Source organism: Heterocephalus glaber, unplaced genomic scaffold, assembly GCF_053883595.1.
Source record: "Heterocephalus glaber isolate CG9 unplaced genomic scaffold, H.glaber_assembly_v1.0 deba00001538, whole genome shotgun sequence".
In the NCBI taxonomy this organism is placed as follows: Eukaryota; Metazoa; Chordata; class Mammalia; order Rodentia; family Bathyergidae; genus Heterocephalus; species Heterocephalus glaber.
The window spans coordinates 1449983-1470063 of record NW_028258333.1 but is presented as its reverse complement, the minus strand read 5'-3'; the positions used below and the strand labels follow the sequence as shown (position 1 = coordinate 1470063).

The 20081-nt window shown below is 36.9% G+C and overlaps 1 protein-coding gene across 6 annotated transcripts in view; it reads left to right on the top strand.

Moving 5' to 3' along the window:
* Positions 1–20081, top strand: part of Ctnnd2 (catenin delta 2) — an 871879-nt gene that overhangs the window by 468135 nt on the left and 383663 nt on the right. For all 6 annotated transcript variants that reach the window (XM_087189427.1, XM_004845189.4, XM_004845188.4 and 3 more), the window contains 3 exons: positions 3740–3774; positions 4161–4277; positions 19750–19925. In XM_087189427.1, coding sequence (XP_087045553.1) covers positions 3740–3774; positions 4161–4277; positions 19750–19925 — 328 coding nt within the window. The remainder of the gene's footprint in view (positions 1–3739; positions 3775–4160; positions 4278–19749; positions 19926–20081) is intronic.

Sequence of the window (20081 nt, the reverse complement as noted above, 5' to 3'; positions counted from 1 at the left end):
TAAATACATTTCTCTAAAATCCCTACTTAACATGTCAAATGTCTGTGTATTTTTAAGGGTTACATGTTATTTGTGATTCTTTAGAGGTGATTTCCATTTCAAGAAACAGCATTGCAGCACTGCACACAAAATTGCTTTCTGAAATTTAATATGAAGTGAGTTAGAACAGCTTCAAAAGTGACTTTTCCATTATATTATATTACATTGATTATGTAACTCAAAGGTATACCACCGGTGCTTCCTAACAGCTCATAGAAGAGTTCTGAGACAAAAGCGTGATTCATGTTTATTATACGAATACTTTGTTTGCTTTTTTAAAAGCATCTACCTTAGAGTAATTTTAAAGGAATAAATCAACTGCATAAAACATGTGATTGTGTAGAATCCCCTAGCAGAGAGAGTGAAGTGTGCAACTGAAGAAATAAAATCCAAAGTAGCTTTGTCTTGAGATTTCTATTCTCTATGATGATCAGTCATACTTTTTAATGCATTTTAACTGTGTGAAAGGAATCAAGGAAACCACTGAAATGATAAATGATTTTTGTCTGCCCAAAAGGAAGGTGCCCTGCTTTGAGAGGATAGTTTTATATTCATTGCCAATTGTAATAAAAAATGTTTCTTCTTGTTTCTGTTGCATCATAAAATTGAAATACTTTTGAAAGAAATGAAAAGGAAAATAAATATTATATACTAGCAGGATATGAAGCCATATACATAAAATCACCCATTATTGCAGAGGAGCAGACAAATCCCAAAGGTTGAACTAAAGCAGTGGTTCCACCTTCTTCGCACTAGGATTGCCCAGGACATTTTCATCCAGTTCTGTGCTGTGGAAAGGGAAGTTGACAAGCGGGAAATGCCACATGAATGAGACTGATATGAATGTGCATTTCTCTATTGGTCACTGTCACATTTGTTCTACAGAATCTAGCAGTGCTGCAGCTTCAGAGTTTTAATATAGACACGGTTTATCTCTCACTCTTGCTCTGCCATTCTTTGTGGGTTGGCAGAAGTCTCCATTCTGTGTGGTTCCTCAGGGACCCTTATTAGCACAGAGTTAAGGAAGAGAGACAGCATGAAAACGTCACACAGCCTCTCCTCTCACAGGCTTTGCGCTGCCCCATCTTCCTGCAAGGGGCTGAGCAGTGTAATTGTCAGGATGCCTGGAGGAAAGGAGAGCAGGACTTTCTTGAGCCTTGGGAATGACTTCCAGTGCCTCAGTTACTTGTACTGCTTTAGCTGGGTGATAACCCAAGCAAGGTTTCTACCATAACTGGGGACTGTGAATGAGGAGTCTGCACTTTAGACAGATTCATTTAAATCTCTGCTGAGCTTTTAAGAGCTGTGTGGTCAAGCTGTCTAACATTGTAAGTCCCATCTACAAAAATGACCTGTGGTTGCTGTGAAATAGCAGGATCTTGGTATACAGTGAGCATTTAGTAGTAAATAGCTATAACTGTAAAGGCATGTAGTAATAAAAGATATTAGCAAATCTTGGAGGATTTAACATGAGAACATTCTTATTGTATCAGAAAATATGTTGCACCAGTTTTCTGGGGCTTCCATAACAAATTACCACAAGTGGTTGGCTTAAAGTAATAGAAATTTATTCTCCCAGTTTTAGAGGCCATAGGTTCAAAATCAGGGGGACCTACAGGTGGCTTCAGTCAGTCTTTGGCTTGAGAGTACATCGCCCCAATCTGTGCCTCCATCTTTACGTGCCCTCCTTCCCTGTGTGGGTCCCCTCTTCTGTCTCTTATAAAAGCATTAGTCATTGCAACTACAACCCTCTTAGATAATCCAGGATGATCTCAGCGGAAACCCATGAATTACATGTGCAAAAAACCTTTTTCCAAGTAAGTTACCATTAAAGTGTTTCAGGGTTATGGTTTCAACTCATCTTTCAGGGAAATAAGGCCATTGATCAGCCCACTACAATTTTCTACCCCTATATAAATCCATGGCATGTATACACTTAAAATATTATACCATCTTGAGATTTTTCCAGCCTTAAAATATAGAAAAATAATGTTATAAGGCAGCTCTAAATTCATAGTAGAACATTAATAAAAATGCTATCTGCTGGTTTCCAAAGTTAGCAACATGTAAGGATCATCATAGAAGATTGTTAGCCCAGCCTACAGAGTTTCCAATCTTGTAAGTTTCTGGTGGGACCTAACATATATATATATATATATATATTATATATATATATAATATATATATATAATATATATATAATAAATATATATATATATTGCTGCAGATGAATCTTGGAATCAATATGCCTACTTTCTACTTCAGCCTTTTCAAATGACCAACGAGATTGATGTTTAAACACTTAAAATTATGCTGTTCACATCCTTGAAATATAATGATTAGATTAAAATAGCTAGAATGGGTAAGGTTCAGTCTTATTGTGGTGATTCTTGGATTTTAAGAGGAACTGCCATATATTAAAGGCCACTTACTAAGTGAACCTGCCTTGTAATTGTAAAGATTTCTATTTTAAGGGTTACTATATAGTTAGATATAGCTTTTATGTATCTAATGCTATATCTTATGCGAGAAAGAGTTGCATGGGACTTAATTTGTAAAGTTCTCATTTTATGTATCAGTTCATTCTGTAGCTCTTATTATTGTAAAATCATTTTCCAGTTTGTTAATATGGGTTGCCTCAGGAGCAAGATACCCTATAAAAGGCATGTGTTTCTTAAGGGACTATTCTTTTATTCATTTATGTCAATCATGGCTTTTCTGAGCATTGATTTATACCAGATTTTCCTTTTTCTCCTGTAAATGAATTCAGAAGCCACCTCTTAAGTACAGATTAAAGATCTAAAATCTACTTGCTGCTGAGGAACTGATGAGCTATTCATACAGGCTGCTTGATCAGACGAAAAGATCTGATGAAATAAGTGTAGAAAACCATTCCCAAAATGGTATCTGTTAGATTTCTTCTGAAGTACTAACATATTAAAAAAGGACTGTGTAGAAAGTGTCTGCATATAAAACAAAAGTGTTCACATGTAGAAACTTTAAATCCATTCATCTCTTTTGTGTTTAATGCAACCTTCAAAATAAATCCATGTCTCCTACCTGTTCCACTCTGGACAATATCATTGGCATTTCATATGTGTGAACAAGTTTTCCTAGCTGATTATTTTATACAATGTATTGTTAAGTGAGAATTTTGGAAACATATATTCAATTGGTGGTAAAGTGTTATTATTTTTAAATTTCATAAATTTAACCCAAAATGATCAACTGAAAGGAAATGGTCATAAGAAATGTCGAAGTGAAGGCAAAGATTCATTTTATCTTCTTTGTAATAAAAAGAGATGGTTATTTCCTATGTGACACCCTTTAGACTCGTATTTTAAAATAAATAAAATTGTGTAAAGCTGCATGTGCACAGAAGATATTGTAAGAAACAAACATAACCAGTGGATTTTTTAAAAAATGAGCCAATTGGTATTTCTTTTAATGAGCTGTCTTCCTGAAATTTACTGAACAATGCCCATCTATAACGTGCTAATACCTGTGAATTATACAGGTAACAATATACAGCAAATGGCTTGAAATTAAGATTATATTAAAATGGAATCAGTCGTCCCAGAGAGGAATTTAAGAAATGATGTGGAACCACCCTTACCACTCTAATGCACCTTTGTCTCTTACAGTTTAGTCTTTGCTTTTGTAATCAATGCATTATACCTGTGTGTTCTCTCTTTTACAGTTCAGCAGAAGAGCAGTTTCATTGGCAGTCACAAGGTAAAGTACAGCCTCTTGCTGGTTACCTGCACTTATGTCTGCATATATCTGCTGATCAATTTTGCTATGAGCTTTAGAAAAAGACATCAAATTGTATAGGAAAAAAATGACAGTGAAAATTAAGTGAAATTGTCATAATGTTCACCATTTGGGGGGAATTCAGTTCTCTTGCTTATCTAGTAATTTTATGTTGTCCAAGGGTACATGAAATTATCAGGCCTTGGCTTTAATGTTAGTTTTCCAGAATAACAATGTGGTTTCTAATGAGAACTTCATGGAGCTGCTGTATTTGGTTAGGACACTTCTGATTGTGAACAGCTAACCTAAAGCTTTTGTGTTCACTCATCCTGTGTTTTTGCTCACCACTTTAAAATATTATTTTTTAGATGGTCAAAAAGATATCGAAGATGAGCTGACCACAGGTCTGGAGCTGGTGGATTCCTGCATTCGATCACTACAGGAGTCAGGAATACTTGACCCACAGGATTATTCAACAGGTGAAAGTAAGTCAAATGGCAGTCATGCGTGAAGACTGCAAAATATCGGTGTACTGTGCTATTATTTTCTAATATAATTAATACACAAACCACTATAAGCCTCCAGATGCTTTATGCTTGTTTTATCCATTTCTTTCCATTTTCTGCTACTCTCTCCCTATGATACCCGACCCTGACTCCCATTAAATTATAACCTCTGGTTAGCACTTGATCTCTCTAGATTTTTCCAACCCATCTTCAGCATCTAGAGTAACACATTTATGACCTCTCGTATAATTATTTAATCAACAAAATGCTTGCCTTAAAATTAATTACCTCTGCTTTTCTCACATGGACCATTAATGGTACAGATCTTTAAAATCTGCAATTATATAACAAAATACAAAAGAATTGATGTTATATATATATATAATTAACTACTTAGTCCTATTCTACAGTAATATGCAGTAACTCCCTGTGTTTTTATTTTTAACCTTGTATTTTTAAAAAATAAAATATTAATCCAATAGAATATTTAAAGATTTCCTTATCTTCACTTAATAAGATATTTTTCAACCAGAGTGGTTGAAGTATAGAAATGAAAAATGTTAGGGATTAAAATGAGCCTCTTTTTAATAAATCATAAATTTCTCTAGAATTAACAAAATTCCACAAAAGGTTAAAAATTAAATCAGAATCTATAGTACCCTGGTAATTTCTGTACCAAAAATCAGTGGAGCATCTTAGACCTTAACGCAAATAAAATTTCCTCAAATACACATCAAATTTTGCCATATAAAAAGATATGATTATGATTCTAGAGTCATCTTACAAACCATTTCATTTACATACTAGCTCACTTTCTCCATAATCTCTTAACCTTACTATTCTTTGGATAATGTCACTGTGAAAATCCAGATTTATTTAAGTCCACATACATCCCTTCAGTAAAACTTCAAAAGATGCATGATTGGTATTATACTAATTCTCCATACTTTATATTTAAAATATAAAATTGTTATTCCTTCTTCTTCAGAGTTATTAAATATGTTTCTCTTGTAAGATCAGCTACAGTGGAAGTTCACTGAAGTAGTATTTGAAACCAATGTGCCTAACTCATCAGACAGTAAGGAAAGCAGAGGCAGAATTGTATCCCTTCCAGGGAAGAAGAGGGCATGGTACCCATTATCTCAGCTTTTATATAAATAATGCACCACACTTGATTATGGGTTTAGGATAAACATAACCTTTAATAGGTGGAAAATACAGAAAAGGAAGGAGTGGAAGAGAAACAAAACAGAAGGCTTTTAAGTATATCGATCTATGTGTAAGCACATTTAATTATTCTCTTTTATAAAAATAACAATTCAAATTTTGGTCTAAAAGATTAAAAACTTATAATATTTATAAGAAACACACTTAATGAGATAAATGTTAAAATGAAAGGACTAGAAAAAAATGGCAACAGCAAATGCAGTGAATGCAAACAGTAGAACAAGAAAAATGAGTGAGTAAAGTAGAATTTGATTTAGAAACACACTAATCATGGCCAGAGAGGGGAGTTCAGTGGTAAAACAATCTTAATTTATAAAGCTGCAATAAATCTAATGAACAGAAAGGCACCAAATAACATAGACTCTGATACTCAGACAAAAAATAAGAAGTTGAAGAAAAATATGATGGTGAACATTTAACTGCACATTTAGACAGACTACTCAATAAAAGAGCTACAAACAGTTGTAATTTAAAAGTTAATGTATCAAATAAATTTTCAAGTTTTATCAATTGAGAGACATTGTAAATTTGTCACATATATTAGGGGAAAATTGATCAGATCCGAGAAGATAAAAGCCATCACATAGAAAGGCTACACTCTTGGATTATAATTCACTAAAATTAAAGTAAAGAAGAAAATAATAAGCCAAAAATGTGACCTCATTAAAAACAGGAAATATACTTCTGGATGTTTACTGAATCAAAAGGAAAGCAAAAAAAGAAAATTACATGCAATTTAGAAAGCAAATAAAACAAGAACATTGCATCATTAACAACTGTATTTTAGTAAATCTTAATGTTTTTATTTTTAAAATGAAAGAATATTGTACTTGGCTTAGGGAAATCTTAGAGACAAATAAATAAAAAGAAACTAGAAAGATAGAAATGATTACAGTAATGAGATAAAATAATATAAATAATACACTAGAAAAGATAAATGCTCACAAACCAGTAAAATGGAATAAATACATGTTTTTTTATTGTAGTCAAATGGTAATAACAAGCTTTCTTAGTTGAGAAGATCTGTTACACCTAAGTGAAATGGAAATAATTTTTAGAGTTCACTGATGTTCCCTGCAGCATGAATTCAGAAGTCACCTACAGGGCTGGGGATTTAGCTCTGTGGTGGAGCATTTGCCCAGCATGCTGGAGGCCCTGGTTCCATCTCCAGCACTGCAAATGTCACCTATAAATGGTGTGTTATTATCATAGGAAAGTTAAATGTTCCAGTGGGGCTTTTTACAAACATGTTTCTCAACTGCTGAATTTTTATTTTTCAGAAAGATGAGTCATTTTATATACTTATGTGCTGAATTATTTGAAGATCCCTAGGATTTTTGTTGATTATACCTTTTATAAGCTTCTGAATTATGGTTTAAAGATAGAGACAAGGAACAAAACAAAATGTGCAAATAGAAAGTACCAGATAATGAAAATGCCATACCAAAATTCTTTCCATTGGGCTTCTGAACCACAATGAGATAGGGAATATTTTTATGCTTAAATATTTGCTTTCAACATTTTCAGAATCACTTTGAGACTAAAGTCACTGAGTAAAATTTAGAGAAATAGTTTGAAAATACTGGGTAGATAAGTATAATTTGAAGGATTAATATTGCTGTTATCCAGGATTCAAAGGTTCATGAAATAATAATCTTAATTGCTTTATGTATGTGAATAGTTACAATCCAGATGGGTGATAGACTGTATTCTAGAATTTAATGAAGAGAATTTATTTAAGAGACTATTTACCTCTGAATGGGCAAGCTGAGGGGAAGAGAGCGTGTGCTGAGATACTCAGGGAATAGCAGCAGGCAGAAAGTAGCCCTCTCCACCCATAGACCTGGAGAGGAGCTGAGGAATTCACTCCAGCATGGTCCAGCTGCATGGAGACAGCAAGGTATACCGGCTTCTAAACTCTTTCTTCTCCTGTCCCCCGATTTCCTTCCCATGACTCTTGTTGACAAACTCAATCAGAGGCCAAAGAGCAAGTCACCCTAGTCTATAGGAAGAATGGACAAGGAGTGAGTAGAGACTGAAAAGAGAGTCATCACCCCATCATGCTACAGTGTACCATGTGTATGTTCTTGGTCCCACAAATAGATATGTAGTGGCTCTTTGACAAATTTTATCAAATTAGGGAGAGACATCAGATTCTGCTAGTCCCTTGTGATTATTCAATCAATGGCTTCATTAGCCAGAGTAGCATGAGCTAGCTAATGCTAAATTGGACCTGGCACCCTGCCCTTGAGAACCAATCTCTTAATCTGAACTCAAAAGAGACTAAAACAACATTAAATAAGTCTAAATCCAGACTGAAAAAAATATGAAAATGGAAAGCAATCTCAAGCTCTAAACACATAGTACTTAATTTGTTGTGTTTAAAGCTTTTGCTCTTTTTCCTTTTCAAGATTTGCTGAAAATAAATTCTAAATCACAAAAACCCCATCTTCTGCATCCCATGGCAGGCAGTAACTGCTCTGCTATATTGACTTTATGCCATCATACGACTATGTTTTCCAGCACTTTGTGTTTTTTAAAAGCGCTATTCTAAACAATATGTAAATCATGTGTACAGCCTTGCCACCCTGCCACTTCTTCATAACTCCTGTCTGTGTAACTTCAATTCTAACAAATACGTGTCACTGAGTCACTAGGGGAATTGTTTCAGAAACTGCTGTTGCTTTAGTGAAACAAAACAAAACACAACATAATAATACCAAGAAAAACTATTTACTGACCAAAATTTGCAGCCATTAGCTTCTGACATAACCCATAACTTGGCCTAAACTGACATGGACTAAGTAATTTATTTAATCCATGCACCGTTGGAGATAAAAACTTAGAAATAAAGCTGATTATATCTGAGCCAATAATTAACAAAAATATAGCTAATCAGATATCAAAAATAGAGTGGGAAAAATCAGCAATACAAAGCATAGCTTTGGGGAGAATGACTTATGTATTTTACCACCAGACAGTTCAAGTTACTTAATACTGTGTTTTGAAACAGTATTTTTTTCTGTGCATATTAAAACATTGAATTTCTGCCATAGTATGGATAATTTCTCCATTCCAGGAGGAGGAAAATCTTGAGAGCTTATAAATTTTGAATATTAATGGTTTTCAAAAATAATGCATTTATTTTGAGTTTTCAAGTCAGAATATATTTTAAGAAATCAAGAATCAATCATATAGGTTACCATTCTGAATAGGAGAATCCAAATAGAATAATCATGTTGTTTGCTAGAGGTAAATAATATTGTTCACTGTGGATTTATACTTTGTTTTCATTCCATTACTATGAATATACTTAACTCACAAGAAAGTTATTGAGAGTTCACATTATTAAAATGTTATAAAATATAACTTCATATATAATTATACAATAATATTAACAACAGGAGGTGTCCGAGGAAGGGGCTATTTTCAGTTTTCATAATTTTTGATAAGGACAACACCAAACTAGTCTCAGTTTGCATAAAAAGAATAATAATCAACATGATAATTGGCTCAACACATACAAATTATGTTTGGGAGAAATGGCTGCTTGCCTCCATTATGGTGGAAACCAGGTTCTCAGATGCAACAGGGTGGAAAGGCTTTGGAAAGGGGTAGAAATCCTGGATTCCAGTTCTCTCAACCCAGGGACTGTCGCCTGGCCTCTGGAGAATCCACTTCCTGGAACTGCATCTATGTGAGTTAGGTTTCCACTCTTCAGACTGCTCCTTCCTGGTGAAATTACTCAACATATGCTTTCAGTCCAGGCTTTAAAATCCAAGTAAGACAATCTCCTTTCCAGAAGTTTTGCACAGTATCCTGGTCTAACATTGTTTGAGACTACACTCATGTAAGCCTACACATCAATTGTAGCTTTGTCTTCTTCAAAATTGACTTGTATGATTTTTCTATTTCTTTTCATAATTGTTGATGCAGATAAGCTACCCTTGTTAGATTATTTATTTACAAATATATATATAATGTTTTCCCACTGTTTGTGCTACATTGATTTTTAATGATGAGTAATCTAAAGATAAAACTATAAGGAAACAAACAGTTGGGAGCTGGAGTAAGCTATAAAAATACCATTCGATGACTATAATATCATGTACAATCTTACATTTCAAACCATACTTATACATTTGACATACATGTTTGCCTAATAAGTCTTTTTTTCTCAGTTGTGTACAGATCTAAAGAAACAGTGAATTGCTGCGCAACGTGAACACTTTACCAATTGTAGATTTAGCCATCTCTAAGTCAAAATGAAAACTCACAATAAGGAAGCCCATAACATCATTTTAATATAAATCAGCTTAAAACCTAAATGGGTAATTCTACATTCCTGGGTCTATTAAAGTTTTAATCTTCACCTGAAGCATGATACATTCATTGAAAGCGACTGACTGGATAAAGTAGATGTTGTGGAGACAGAGGCACAGACGTGAAACTTAAAAGCACATCTGCTCGCATCCAACAGCCTCAGCAACCCTAAGCTTCCTTGCGGAGCAAACCCTAGTGCCTTCCCCTTGGCTGAGTTTTGGAATGGTGGATGGGCTGGGCCACTGTTTTCAGGGAGCCTCTTCTGTGGGACTCCTCCCAGTGAGTCTTATATGCTACTGACAAAGCTCAGGAAACACAACCAGTAGTGGATCACCACCAGCTATCTCTTATTCTGAATAAGTTTGTAAATTAACAAGTTCTTCTCGAACCCATCAAGAATAAACTGCTGCTGTAAATGATGCTGATGAATAGTGGTTTAAACCAATTCACTGTTTTTTGTTCTCCAGAGCTCATTCGTAGTTAGTAATGACTAACATACTCCAAATAGATTTAAATCTGTTCAATATTTTATAAATAACAACTTTGTCATGGATTTTAGAATATATAATAATCCTTTTGGATATAATCACCCCTGTTTTTCTCTATCCTTAAATAATATATTCTACAAAATATTTCCCTTCCTCTTTATTTGATGTTGCTCTACAAATTTGCTCTCATTTTAAATAAATTAAACCTTCCAAACATTTCTAACCTTCCACAAAAAAAAGGTATAAATGAATTCAAATTGCTTGTCAGTTACAGATGTGTGTGCATCTTGGATTGCTTTCTTTTCATGGCTTACATAAAAATAAGTTTTTAACTCATTTTCCAGGAATCAGTTTATCCTAAGAATAAATAATATCCACAATTCTTGAAAAACATACATTTTAATCGAGGCCATCACTGTGAGATGTCCAGCCCTGAACATACTCATCTCAATTTGTGTGTTTATTATTTATTCTTCAGATTTCCCTGAATTAACAGCCTCACAAAACATCCACTGGGCTCCTCTTCGTGACATCACCCAAATCTATTAGCTTTTATCTTTTGGTGTATTTTTATTAATGCTAAAAGAATCCTTTGGAGTTAACTTTACAAATCTTACTCTCTGGAGACCTTCTCCTGTTCTTGTGGCTTTAGCTTTATTGATGACTTTGATGGCTACGTCTCTGACTTAAAATTTCATTTGTGTACCATCAAAATTTAATCTGGAAAATTATTGAAGACCTAGAAAGATTGAACTTGTCAGTTTCTATTAAAACCAGTATTAAAGTTGAGTGCAGGTTCCCTTTCTGTCTACCAGATGTGTTCCTAGCATCTCCTCGAAATCCATAATTAAAAAGTAATCCTCAAACACTGGTCCCCTGGGCACACCTCCTACTGGTCATTCCTTGGGGAATGCACAAACGAACAGCTTCTGCTTTCTCCTGCCCATTTATTTCATATTTGTCATGCTCAGGGAAAGATGTCCAACCAAAGCAAATCAGAGACAGCAACTCCGGATAAATCACCTGGAAACATTCAGAATCTGGAGGTGTGGGTGCCTGACACAGCACTGTCTGTCAGCACAGTGCTGTCTGGCTGGTTAACTGGAGAGAACGACCCCCTACGGGAAACTGCCTGGCACCTGCCAGTGTGGATGGAATCATTCTTCCAGCGATCCACTGAAGCTGTTGAGTTATTTTATACTCTCATTTACTTCCTCTCTGCTCAGGTACTGAGTCCCAAGGTGTTCCTTAAATATGTCTCTTAATTATGCACCGTCCTTTCCATCCCTGATGCCTTCCTTACACACGAAGTGGCTTCCTCAATTGCTGAAGATTTGCTTTCTCTGCAATGCAAGAAATCCCTGCTCCATAGTCTCTGCTGCCTTTAAACACGGCATCCTGCTCCCATCGCCTTACACGTCACCAACCTCTGCTTTCATCCTGTTACCTGTGAACTTGTTGCTGGGTGAACCTGTGCACAAGCATTTGCTAAACAATTCAAGTCTCTTGGAGTCTGACCCATTCCTGGGGTTTTTTTGTTGTTTTTTTTTTTAGTTCTTTTATTGGTACATTTTAGGTATACAGTTCCTTTACATTTATCATTGGGTGTTTGTACCTGTACATGATGTATCTTGGTTCCTATTTTTTCCCCATTACCTGTGCACCCTTCACCCCCTCCAACCTTCCCTATTTACATAGATTTCATTTCCATTTTTTTCTTTTCTCATAGTTTTTCCTTTCCCTCTTTTCCTTTCCCCTTCCCCTCCATTCACTCCTTTGTCTTTGGACCTTTTCTCCTATTTCAAATTATCAATTATTCATTTTAATCATTTTAACCCTTGTTTACACTATCAGTTTCTCACACCAGAGAAACTATTCGGTATTTACACATGTGTGTCCTATTTATTTCACTTAAGAGTATGGCCTTAATATGCATCCATTTAGCTATAAATGACTCTAGTTTTTCATTCTTTATGGCTGAGTAGTACTCCATTTTATTTAAAAAAACCATATTTTCTTTATCCAGTTTCCAGTTGATGGGCACTTGGGCTGCTTCCAAGCTTTAGCTATTATGAACCGTGCCGCTATGAACATGGGTGCACATATATCACTGTGGTATGATTCTTTTAATTCTTTTGGGAAGATACCCAGCAGGGGAATACCTGGGTCAAATGGGACCTCTAGGGCCAGGCATTTAGTTCAGTGGTTCCGCCACCTCCCTCGCAAACGTGAGGTCCTGAGTTCAATCCCCGGTACCAAAAAAAAAAAAAAAACAGGACCCCCCCTAGTCCTAGTTCTTTGAAGTATCTCCATACTGATTTCCACAGTGGTTCCACCAGTCTACACTCCCACCAACAATGGAGAAGGATTCCTTTCTCCCCACAACCCCGCCAGCATTTGTAATTTGTTGATTTCTTGATAGCAGCCATTCTTTCTGGGGTGAGGTGGAATCTCAATGTTGTTTTCATCTGCATCTCTTGAATGACGAGTGATGTTGAACATTTTTTCATATATTTGTTTGCTGCTTTTACTTCTTTGGGACACAATGAAAGCAGTTCTATGCAGGAAATTCATAGCAGTGAATGCCCATATTAGGAAAACAGAGAAAACTCAGATAAATAACCAAAGGCAGAACCTCAGGCTCCCAGAAAAAGAAGAGCATAATGAATCCAAAGCTCATACAAGAGAGGAAATTACAAAGATCAGGGCAGAAATCAATGCAATGGAGACTAAGAGAACAATACAAAAAATCAGTGAATCAAAGAGTTGGTTATTTGAAAGAATAAATAAAATTGATAAACCTTTAGCCAACCTTATCAAAAAAAGGAAAGAAAAGGCACAAATACATGCAATTAAGAATGAAAAAGGTGAAGTCACAACAGATCCAACAGAAATCCAGAGGTTCATCAATACCTACTTCGAGAACCCCTACTCCAATAAAATGGAAAGCACAGAAGAAATGGGCAGATTCCTAGATTCATATGAATTGCCAAAGTTAAATGAAGAAGATATAGAAAACACCCCAATTACAAGGAGTGAAATTGAAAATGTAATAAAATATTTACCAACAAAGAAAAGCCCAGGTCCGGAGGGCTTCACTGCTGAATTTTACAAGACATTTAAAGAAGAACTAACACCATTACTCTTTAAACTCATCAAGGAAGTTGAAAGGGAAGCAATACTTTCAAATTCATTCCTGGAAGCAAGTGTTACTTTGATTCCCAAACCAGGGAAAGACCCAACACAAAAAGAGAACAACAGGCCAATCTCCCTAATGAACATAGATGCAAAAATCCTCAACAAGATACTGGCAAACAGAATACAGAGGGTCATCAAGAGAATCATACACCCTGACCAAGTCGGATTTATCCCAGGGATGCAAGGATGGTTCAACATTCATAAATCAATAAATGTAATACACTATATTAACAGAGTCAAGGACAAAAACCACATGATCATCTCAATAGATGCAGAAAAGCCATTCGACACAATCCAGCACTGATTCATGATAAAAAAAAAAACCCTACAGAAAATTGGAATAAGTCTTTATCTTAGCCTGATTAAGGCTATCTATGAAAAACCAACAGCCAACATCATACTAAATGGTCAAAAACTGAAAACTTTCACGCTAAAATCAGGAACAAGACAAGAATGCCCACTATCACCACTCCTGTTCAATATAGTTCTGGAAACATTAGCCACACCAATTAGAAGAGAGAAAGAAATAAAAGGAATAAGGATAGGAAAGGAAGACGTTAAACTGTCATTATTTGCTGATGATATGATACTTTACATAGCAGACCCAAAAAACCCTACCAAAAGACTTCTGGACTTAATTGACAGATTCAGTAGAGTAGCTGGATACAAGGTCAACACTCATTACTGTTAAGGTATCATGGTAGGGCTGGCTTCATTTCCCCAGGTATCAGGGCAGGCTGCATGGAGGAGGTGACATTTAAACAGCATTTGAAGTTTGAGAATAAGTTTTGAGTTTGGCAAAGAGAAGAATTTCAGGGTGAGAGAAGAGGGAAAATTGTCTTTCAATGCTAAAAGATTTTAATTTCCATCTCTTGCCTCTAATATTACAAGCTTATTTGTTTTCTATTTTTATTGCAACCAGCGGGCCGTCTTAAGGAATGATGTGTTAGACGCCTTCTTTGCAAAATGCAGGCTCACAGAGTGTTGAAAGAAAATAATAGGTGATGTATGGGACAGTACTATAATAAGATTTTCAGGACAAACAAAGCCCAATCAAGGTTTCATTATTATCAGAGCATGTAGCTATGGAATTAAGTAAGTAGATGATATTAGTAATAACTGACATTAATTTGGCAGTTTAGATTTTTCCACCATCACAGCCATTGTCTCATTTAGTTGCTCAAATTTGGAGAATCTAAGATGTGCAGAGTGGGATGAGGTAAAGTGTGGTGAAGGACACTCACTCTCCAGTTAGCCTGGAGCACCTGAATCCCAGGCCCAGCACTGACTCTGTGAGACCAGACTTGGCCAGTGAAACCCTGAGTACCCTCAACAGCAGAAGAGAACAGCAACACCTTCCTCTCTGTGACGCTGTGAAAAGCCAGCTCGTTCATCGGTGTCAGCTGCTTAGGACAGTCCCTGGAACTGAATAAGGACTCAATATGAAGGAGCAGGAGGCAACACGGTGGCACACGCCTGTGATCCCAGCAGTCTGGGAGGCTGAGGTAGGAGGACTGCAGATGTTCCTGTGCAATGTAGGGACTTATCAAGACTCTGTCTCTGTAAAAATTAAAAGGGAGTATAGCTTAGTACAGTGGCTCCAGGTTCAATCCCCAGTACCACAAAAATGGAAGAAAGAAAGAGAAAGAAAGAAAGAAAGAAAGAAAGAAAGAAAGAAAGAAAGAAAGAAAAGAAGGAAAGAAAAGAAAGGAAGGAATGAAGAAAGGAAGAAAGGAAAGAAGGAAAGGGAAGGAAGGAAGGGAAGAAGGGAAGGAAGGAAAGGAAGGGAGGGAGGGAAAGAAAGAAAGAAAGAAAGAAAGAAAGAAAGAAAGAAAGAAAGAAAGAAAGAAAGAAAGAAAGAAAGGAAAGAAGGAAAGAAGAAAGGAAGGAATGAAGAAAGGAAGAAAGGAAGGAAGGAAAGAAAGGGAAGGAAGGGAAGGAAGGGAAGGAAAGAAGGGAAGGAAGGAAAGGGAGGGAGGGAAAGAAAGAAAGAAAGAGAAAAGAAAGAAAGAAAGAGAAAAGAAAGAAAGAAAGAGAGAAAAGAAAAGAGAGAAAAAAGAAAAGAAGGAAGGAAAGAGAGAAAAGAAAGATTTGCTGTTATTAATGTTACCATTATCATCATCATCCATGGCGACATAGACTTAAAGGAGGACTAAGATTAAGATCCACTGACTTCTAGTCCTGTTTTCTTTTTTCTCAACACACACCCTGTCACTCCATTAACGGGACTGTGATTTAATTAACAGCTTGGGAAGGCCACATTGGAGCCCTCTGGCCTTTCCTGTACTATTACATAATGTGTAGCTTAATTAACATTCTCTATGTGCTGGGACAGATGTTCAGCTAAAATAGGCAAGAATTATCAGTCCAAGATAAGACCCCTTTAAATCTGTGCAAGCGAATAAGTGCACATGGCCATGGAAACTCTGAAAGACCTAGTTCATTGAATCAGAAGAGACTGTGCAGTGTCTATGTTGATGTGTCCTATACATGGGTCAGAATTTCGTAATGAGCATCTGGTCTTCTAGTACTGGAGAGCAAGCTCCCCCTGCCCCATACCTGAGATCTCTAAGAAGCAGTTCGAGGCATGAATACTTCTGCTGCAAACAAGGGTATCTCTACTTAGGAAGTCTTTTTCCAACTTAAAGTGTTGATGTGTGTATACTTATGACTTAAATAGTGCCTTGGGGTTAAAAAGCAGTAACAGCTCCTGGACTTGGAGATAGAAGGCAAAGATCTGTCTCATCCTCAGATTACCAAATATATGGCACTAGCTGTTACTTTAACCTCTGTATTCCTCTAGTTTCACTTTTAAGAATAATGCAAAAGATACAAGTACAATTTTTTTTCACAAGTTGCTGTGCAGTCTCTAATCAATTCGTGTATTTAAAGACATTGGTATTATACTCCAAATCTTTGCTCCATACATCTTCATAGGATTAATAGAATCAACCAGTAGTTTCTTTGGAGTTTTTCCCCTTTGTCCATTTAGGGCTAATGAGTCCAGAAGACTGCCCTGAGCTTAATCACTCTCTAGAATTGGTTTCCCCTCCTTTCTCTGACCCAAAGACTCTGAGAGCCTGGATCAGATTTGAAGTCTCTCCCATGATGAGGAAAATCCAGAAAGGTCAACAGAGTGTCTGTGGCCAACAAGGACATTATGCTCCAACATCTCTCCTAGTTCACATTTTTTTCTAGAGCAATTAATTCCATTCCTCTGGGTGGAATTTTAGGGCCCGACCTCTTTCTCCTTCCCCAACATGGCCCATCTTCCGGCTCAGGGGCTCCATTTCCTCAGGACGGCAGCCTAATTCAACCTCTAATCTTGTTGTAAAGGCAAAGGTTCTGAAGAAGAAAATATATACACATAATTTAAAGCCTCAAAACTATAAATGCTTTTTCAAATGTTTGGCAAATTTGCGCTTTCTACTTCAGTGCACAGTAATGTTAATAAAACTAATGAAGAGATAGTTACATGCAAAATTTTGCTTCCATTATAAAGTAATTAAGAAATGGCCTATAATTTTAACCGTTTTCAGATTTTAATGTGTCTGTGCCCTCCAAAATTGAACCCATAGATGGTGTTGATTTGAAACCTAGTGAGCAGTGGAGAAAATCACTCTAAAATGCATAAAGGGCTTAGGCTGTTTTCCTGATTGTTTTGTCCTTGCCAGGTGATAAGCCAGTGTTGCGATATGATGATTTATTGCTCATTGTGCCAATTACTTTTGTCAGAGTACATCTAGATTTCAGTCCTTGAGCTATATGAGCAAAGTAATGAGATAGACAATCTTGGTTTGTTTTCACTGAGTATTGATCAAATATATACTGATTCTATAAAAGAAGCAGATTTGATTGTTCCATGATATTTTTCAGAAGCAAATAAGCCATATTTTAATTGAAATTCTTTTGAAATGTGACTTTACATTGCCATCTAAAAGTCGTGCACAAATGCCGTTTATAGGTTTTTGGAGATACCGTAGTTGTACGAATCTTTTCAGCATACACCAAGTACTTAGCTTGCTAAGTTCATTAGAACAAATTCACATTATCTCCGTGAAAGGCAGATGACTAGGCAAATAAAGGAATGCAACTATTTATCTTTATAGATTCTGTTAAACTACAAGAATTAAAGCTTGCATTTGACTTCATTCTATCGGCATTTCCACAGCCAGGGCACTTCTGTGGCATCTACTGTAACCTTTGTTGCCCTCATGGGCCATTGTCATGGGGAGGGCATGGTTAGTGCAGGCCAGTGCGTCCAGAGGGACTGTCCTGAGGGAAAGAGCCAAGAGCTACATAAAGCAAGCCACGGTGGGAGCCCGCGGTTTCCAGGTAGGGTGGTGACCACGGACCGGAAAGGGCCTTTGCTCTTCTGTCATAGCTCAGTGTCCTCTATCAAGATGTGAGCTTCAATGGAGACCAGATTCATCACTGCCCTCCTGTGCCCTCCTCCTCCTCCTCTTCTCCCTCCTCTCCCACTTCAGTTCGTCCCCATGTGCCACACCCCAACAGAATCTCCTTCCTTGCCTTCCAAAGTCTCTTCCATATCTCAGCCTTCTCACTGCCTGAACCATGGAGACCACCCGTTGACCTCACTCTGCCTGGCACTTCCACCACAGTAGTGGGGACAGTGTGGCCCGGGCATCCGGAGTGAAACTCCCAGTGAACCTCTCCACAGAGACATCACATGTCTGGTGATGGGGCCTGTGAAGCCGCCAGGACAGACTTAAGGATTTGGGCAGGCTATTGGAGATTTAACCATCTGGTACATACTGTTTTCTTGGGACTGTATATTTTCAATGGAAAGGAAAAGAATTACAACTGTGGTTTTGTTGTACCCTTCATGATGAAGTTGGGGCTGGATAGAAACACGTTTATACACTTGCTTGAATTTTTTTAATAATTTGTTGCTTCCAAAATAGCAAGTCTTACCTAGTTAGTTAAACATCATATCATTTGATATTCAATGATAAAATGAAAAGGATCTTTGGGTTGTTTAGAAGTACCAGCAGGGCACCAGAGGAAAGGGAAGGTCTTAAATGGCAAAAATCACTCAAACTGATGCTATTAAAAGGAGAACACACACTCTATTTTTATTCAAGAGTGGTGCACATTGCGTCAAATCTAGGGTGCCATTTAAAATATAAACCTTTGTTCTATTTGTAGAAAGAAAAAGAAAAAACTTGAAATTGCTCACACTGACTGGAAATGACATTATTATCTAAAACAAAGAAGATAATGGTTATGCTATAGTTCATGTGCATATCACTTTCCATGAAAAAAAAGAGGAGGCTCCCGCCATGGTATAGAGAAACATAAAAAGCCTTACATTGTTGACTTTCCTTCCCCCTAACTCAGCTTTCTTACCTCAGTCCCTGTGAACATGCACAATGGGACAAGTATATTTACACCCCTCTGTGCACCTTTTAGTCCCCAAAGTGAGTATTAAAGGAACTTGGTAAAATGTGACTGAAAATACAATAGGCAAACTTTATAAGGATCCACCCATCTAAATAGAACATGAGAAAGTAAAACACAATTTCACATGCAACGTGTAATGAAATTAAAAGGCCTTCCCTGCAATATCAGCCACGTTAGCAGCACCAATTTTAACTCTGTATCTTCTCTTTGTTCTCCTACTGAGCATTGCCGAGATGGCACGATAACTACTCATCAGAGATTATGTGAGGTCAGGGAGAATTCTACATTTTATAAAAAGCTATTGATATTTTAAACACTGTCTACCCTTCTGCCATTGAGGTCTCACATCACTATTTATGTGATAGAATTTGTCACTGATTCAGACATTGTGGGCATTTTAGCATCCGGTCATCCAGAGAGAGATATAATTACATTAACACAATTAAGATGTACCCAAAAAGTAGACTCTTACATTATTTCATGTTTCTGATACTGTCTGATCCAAAAATAACTACTTGATTAACTAATTTCTCTCCTAAGAAATGTCTCTATGTAGGTCAGGATGAGATCATTTGAAAAATATACTCTTTGGAGAACTTTGAAACTGCCCAAAAAAATCTTATTTGAGAGCTGCAGACAAATTATATGGTCATTTTAGTTCTCAGAATTTAAAGCATAGATGGCTGGAATCATGTGCATGTGATAATTCTAGGCTACTCTCAATAAATAATACATGTCATTTCTGCTTCACTGAGACTGCCACTGACTGCTCTAAATGACTTTCAATGCAGGGCCCAGCCTGCTCTCCCAGAGTGCACTTCAGCTCAATTCCAAACCTGAAGGGTCTTTCCAGTATCCGGCCAGCTACCATAGCAACCAGACTTTGGCCCTGGGCGACACAGCCCCTTCCCAGCTCCCACCCCGAAGCAGCACTCAAGCCCGGGCTTCTGGCCAGAGCTTCAGCCAGGTAGGTGCCTTTGCTGAGTAATGTCCCTGGGCAGCAAGGGACCAGGGACCGGGTGAGCAAGGGTCATGGTGACACAGCCTGCCTGCCTGTAGGCATGGCCTGAGACTCACAGACATCCCCTTGGAGCTGTGAATGAAGGCAAGGAGCACTGAAATG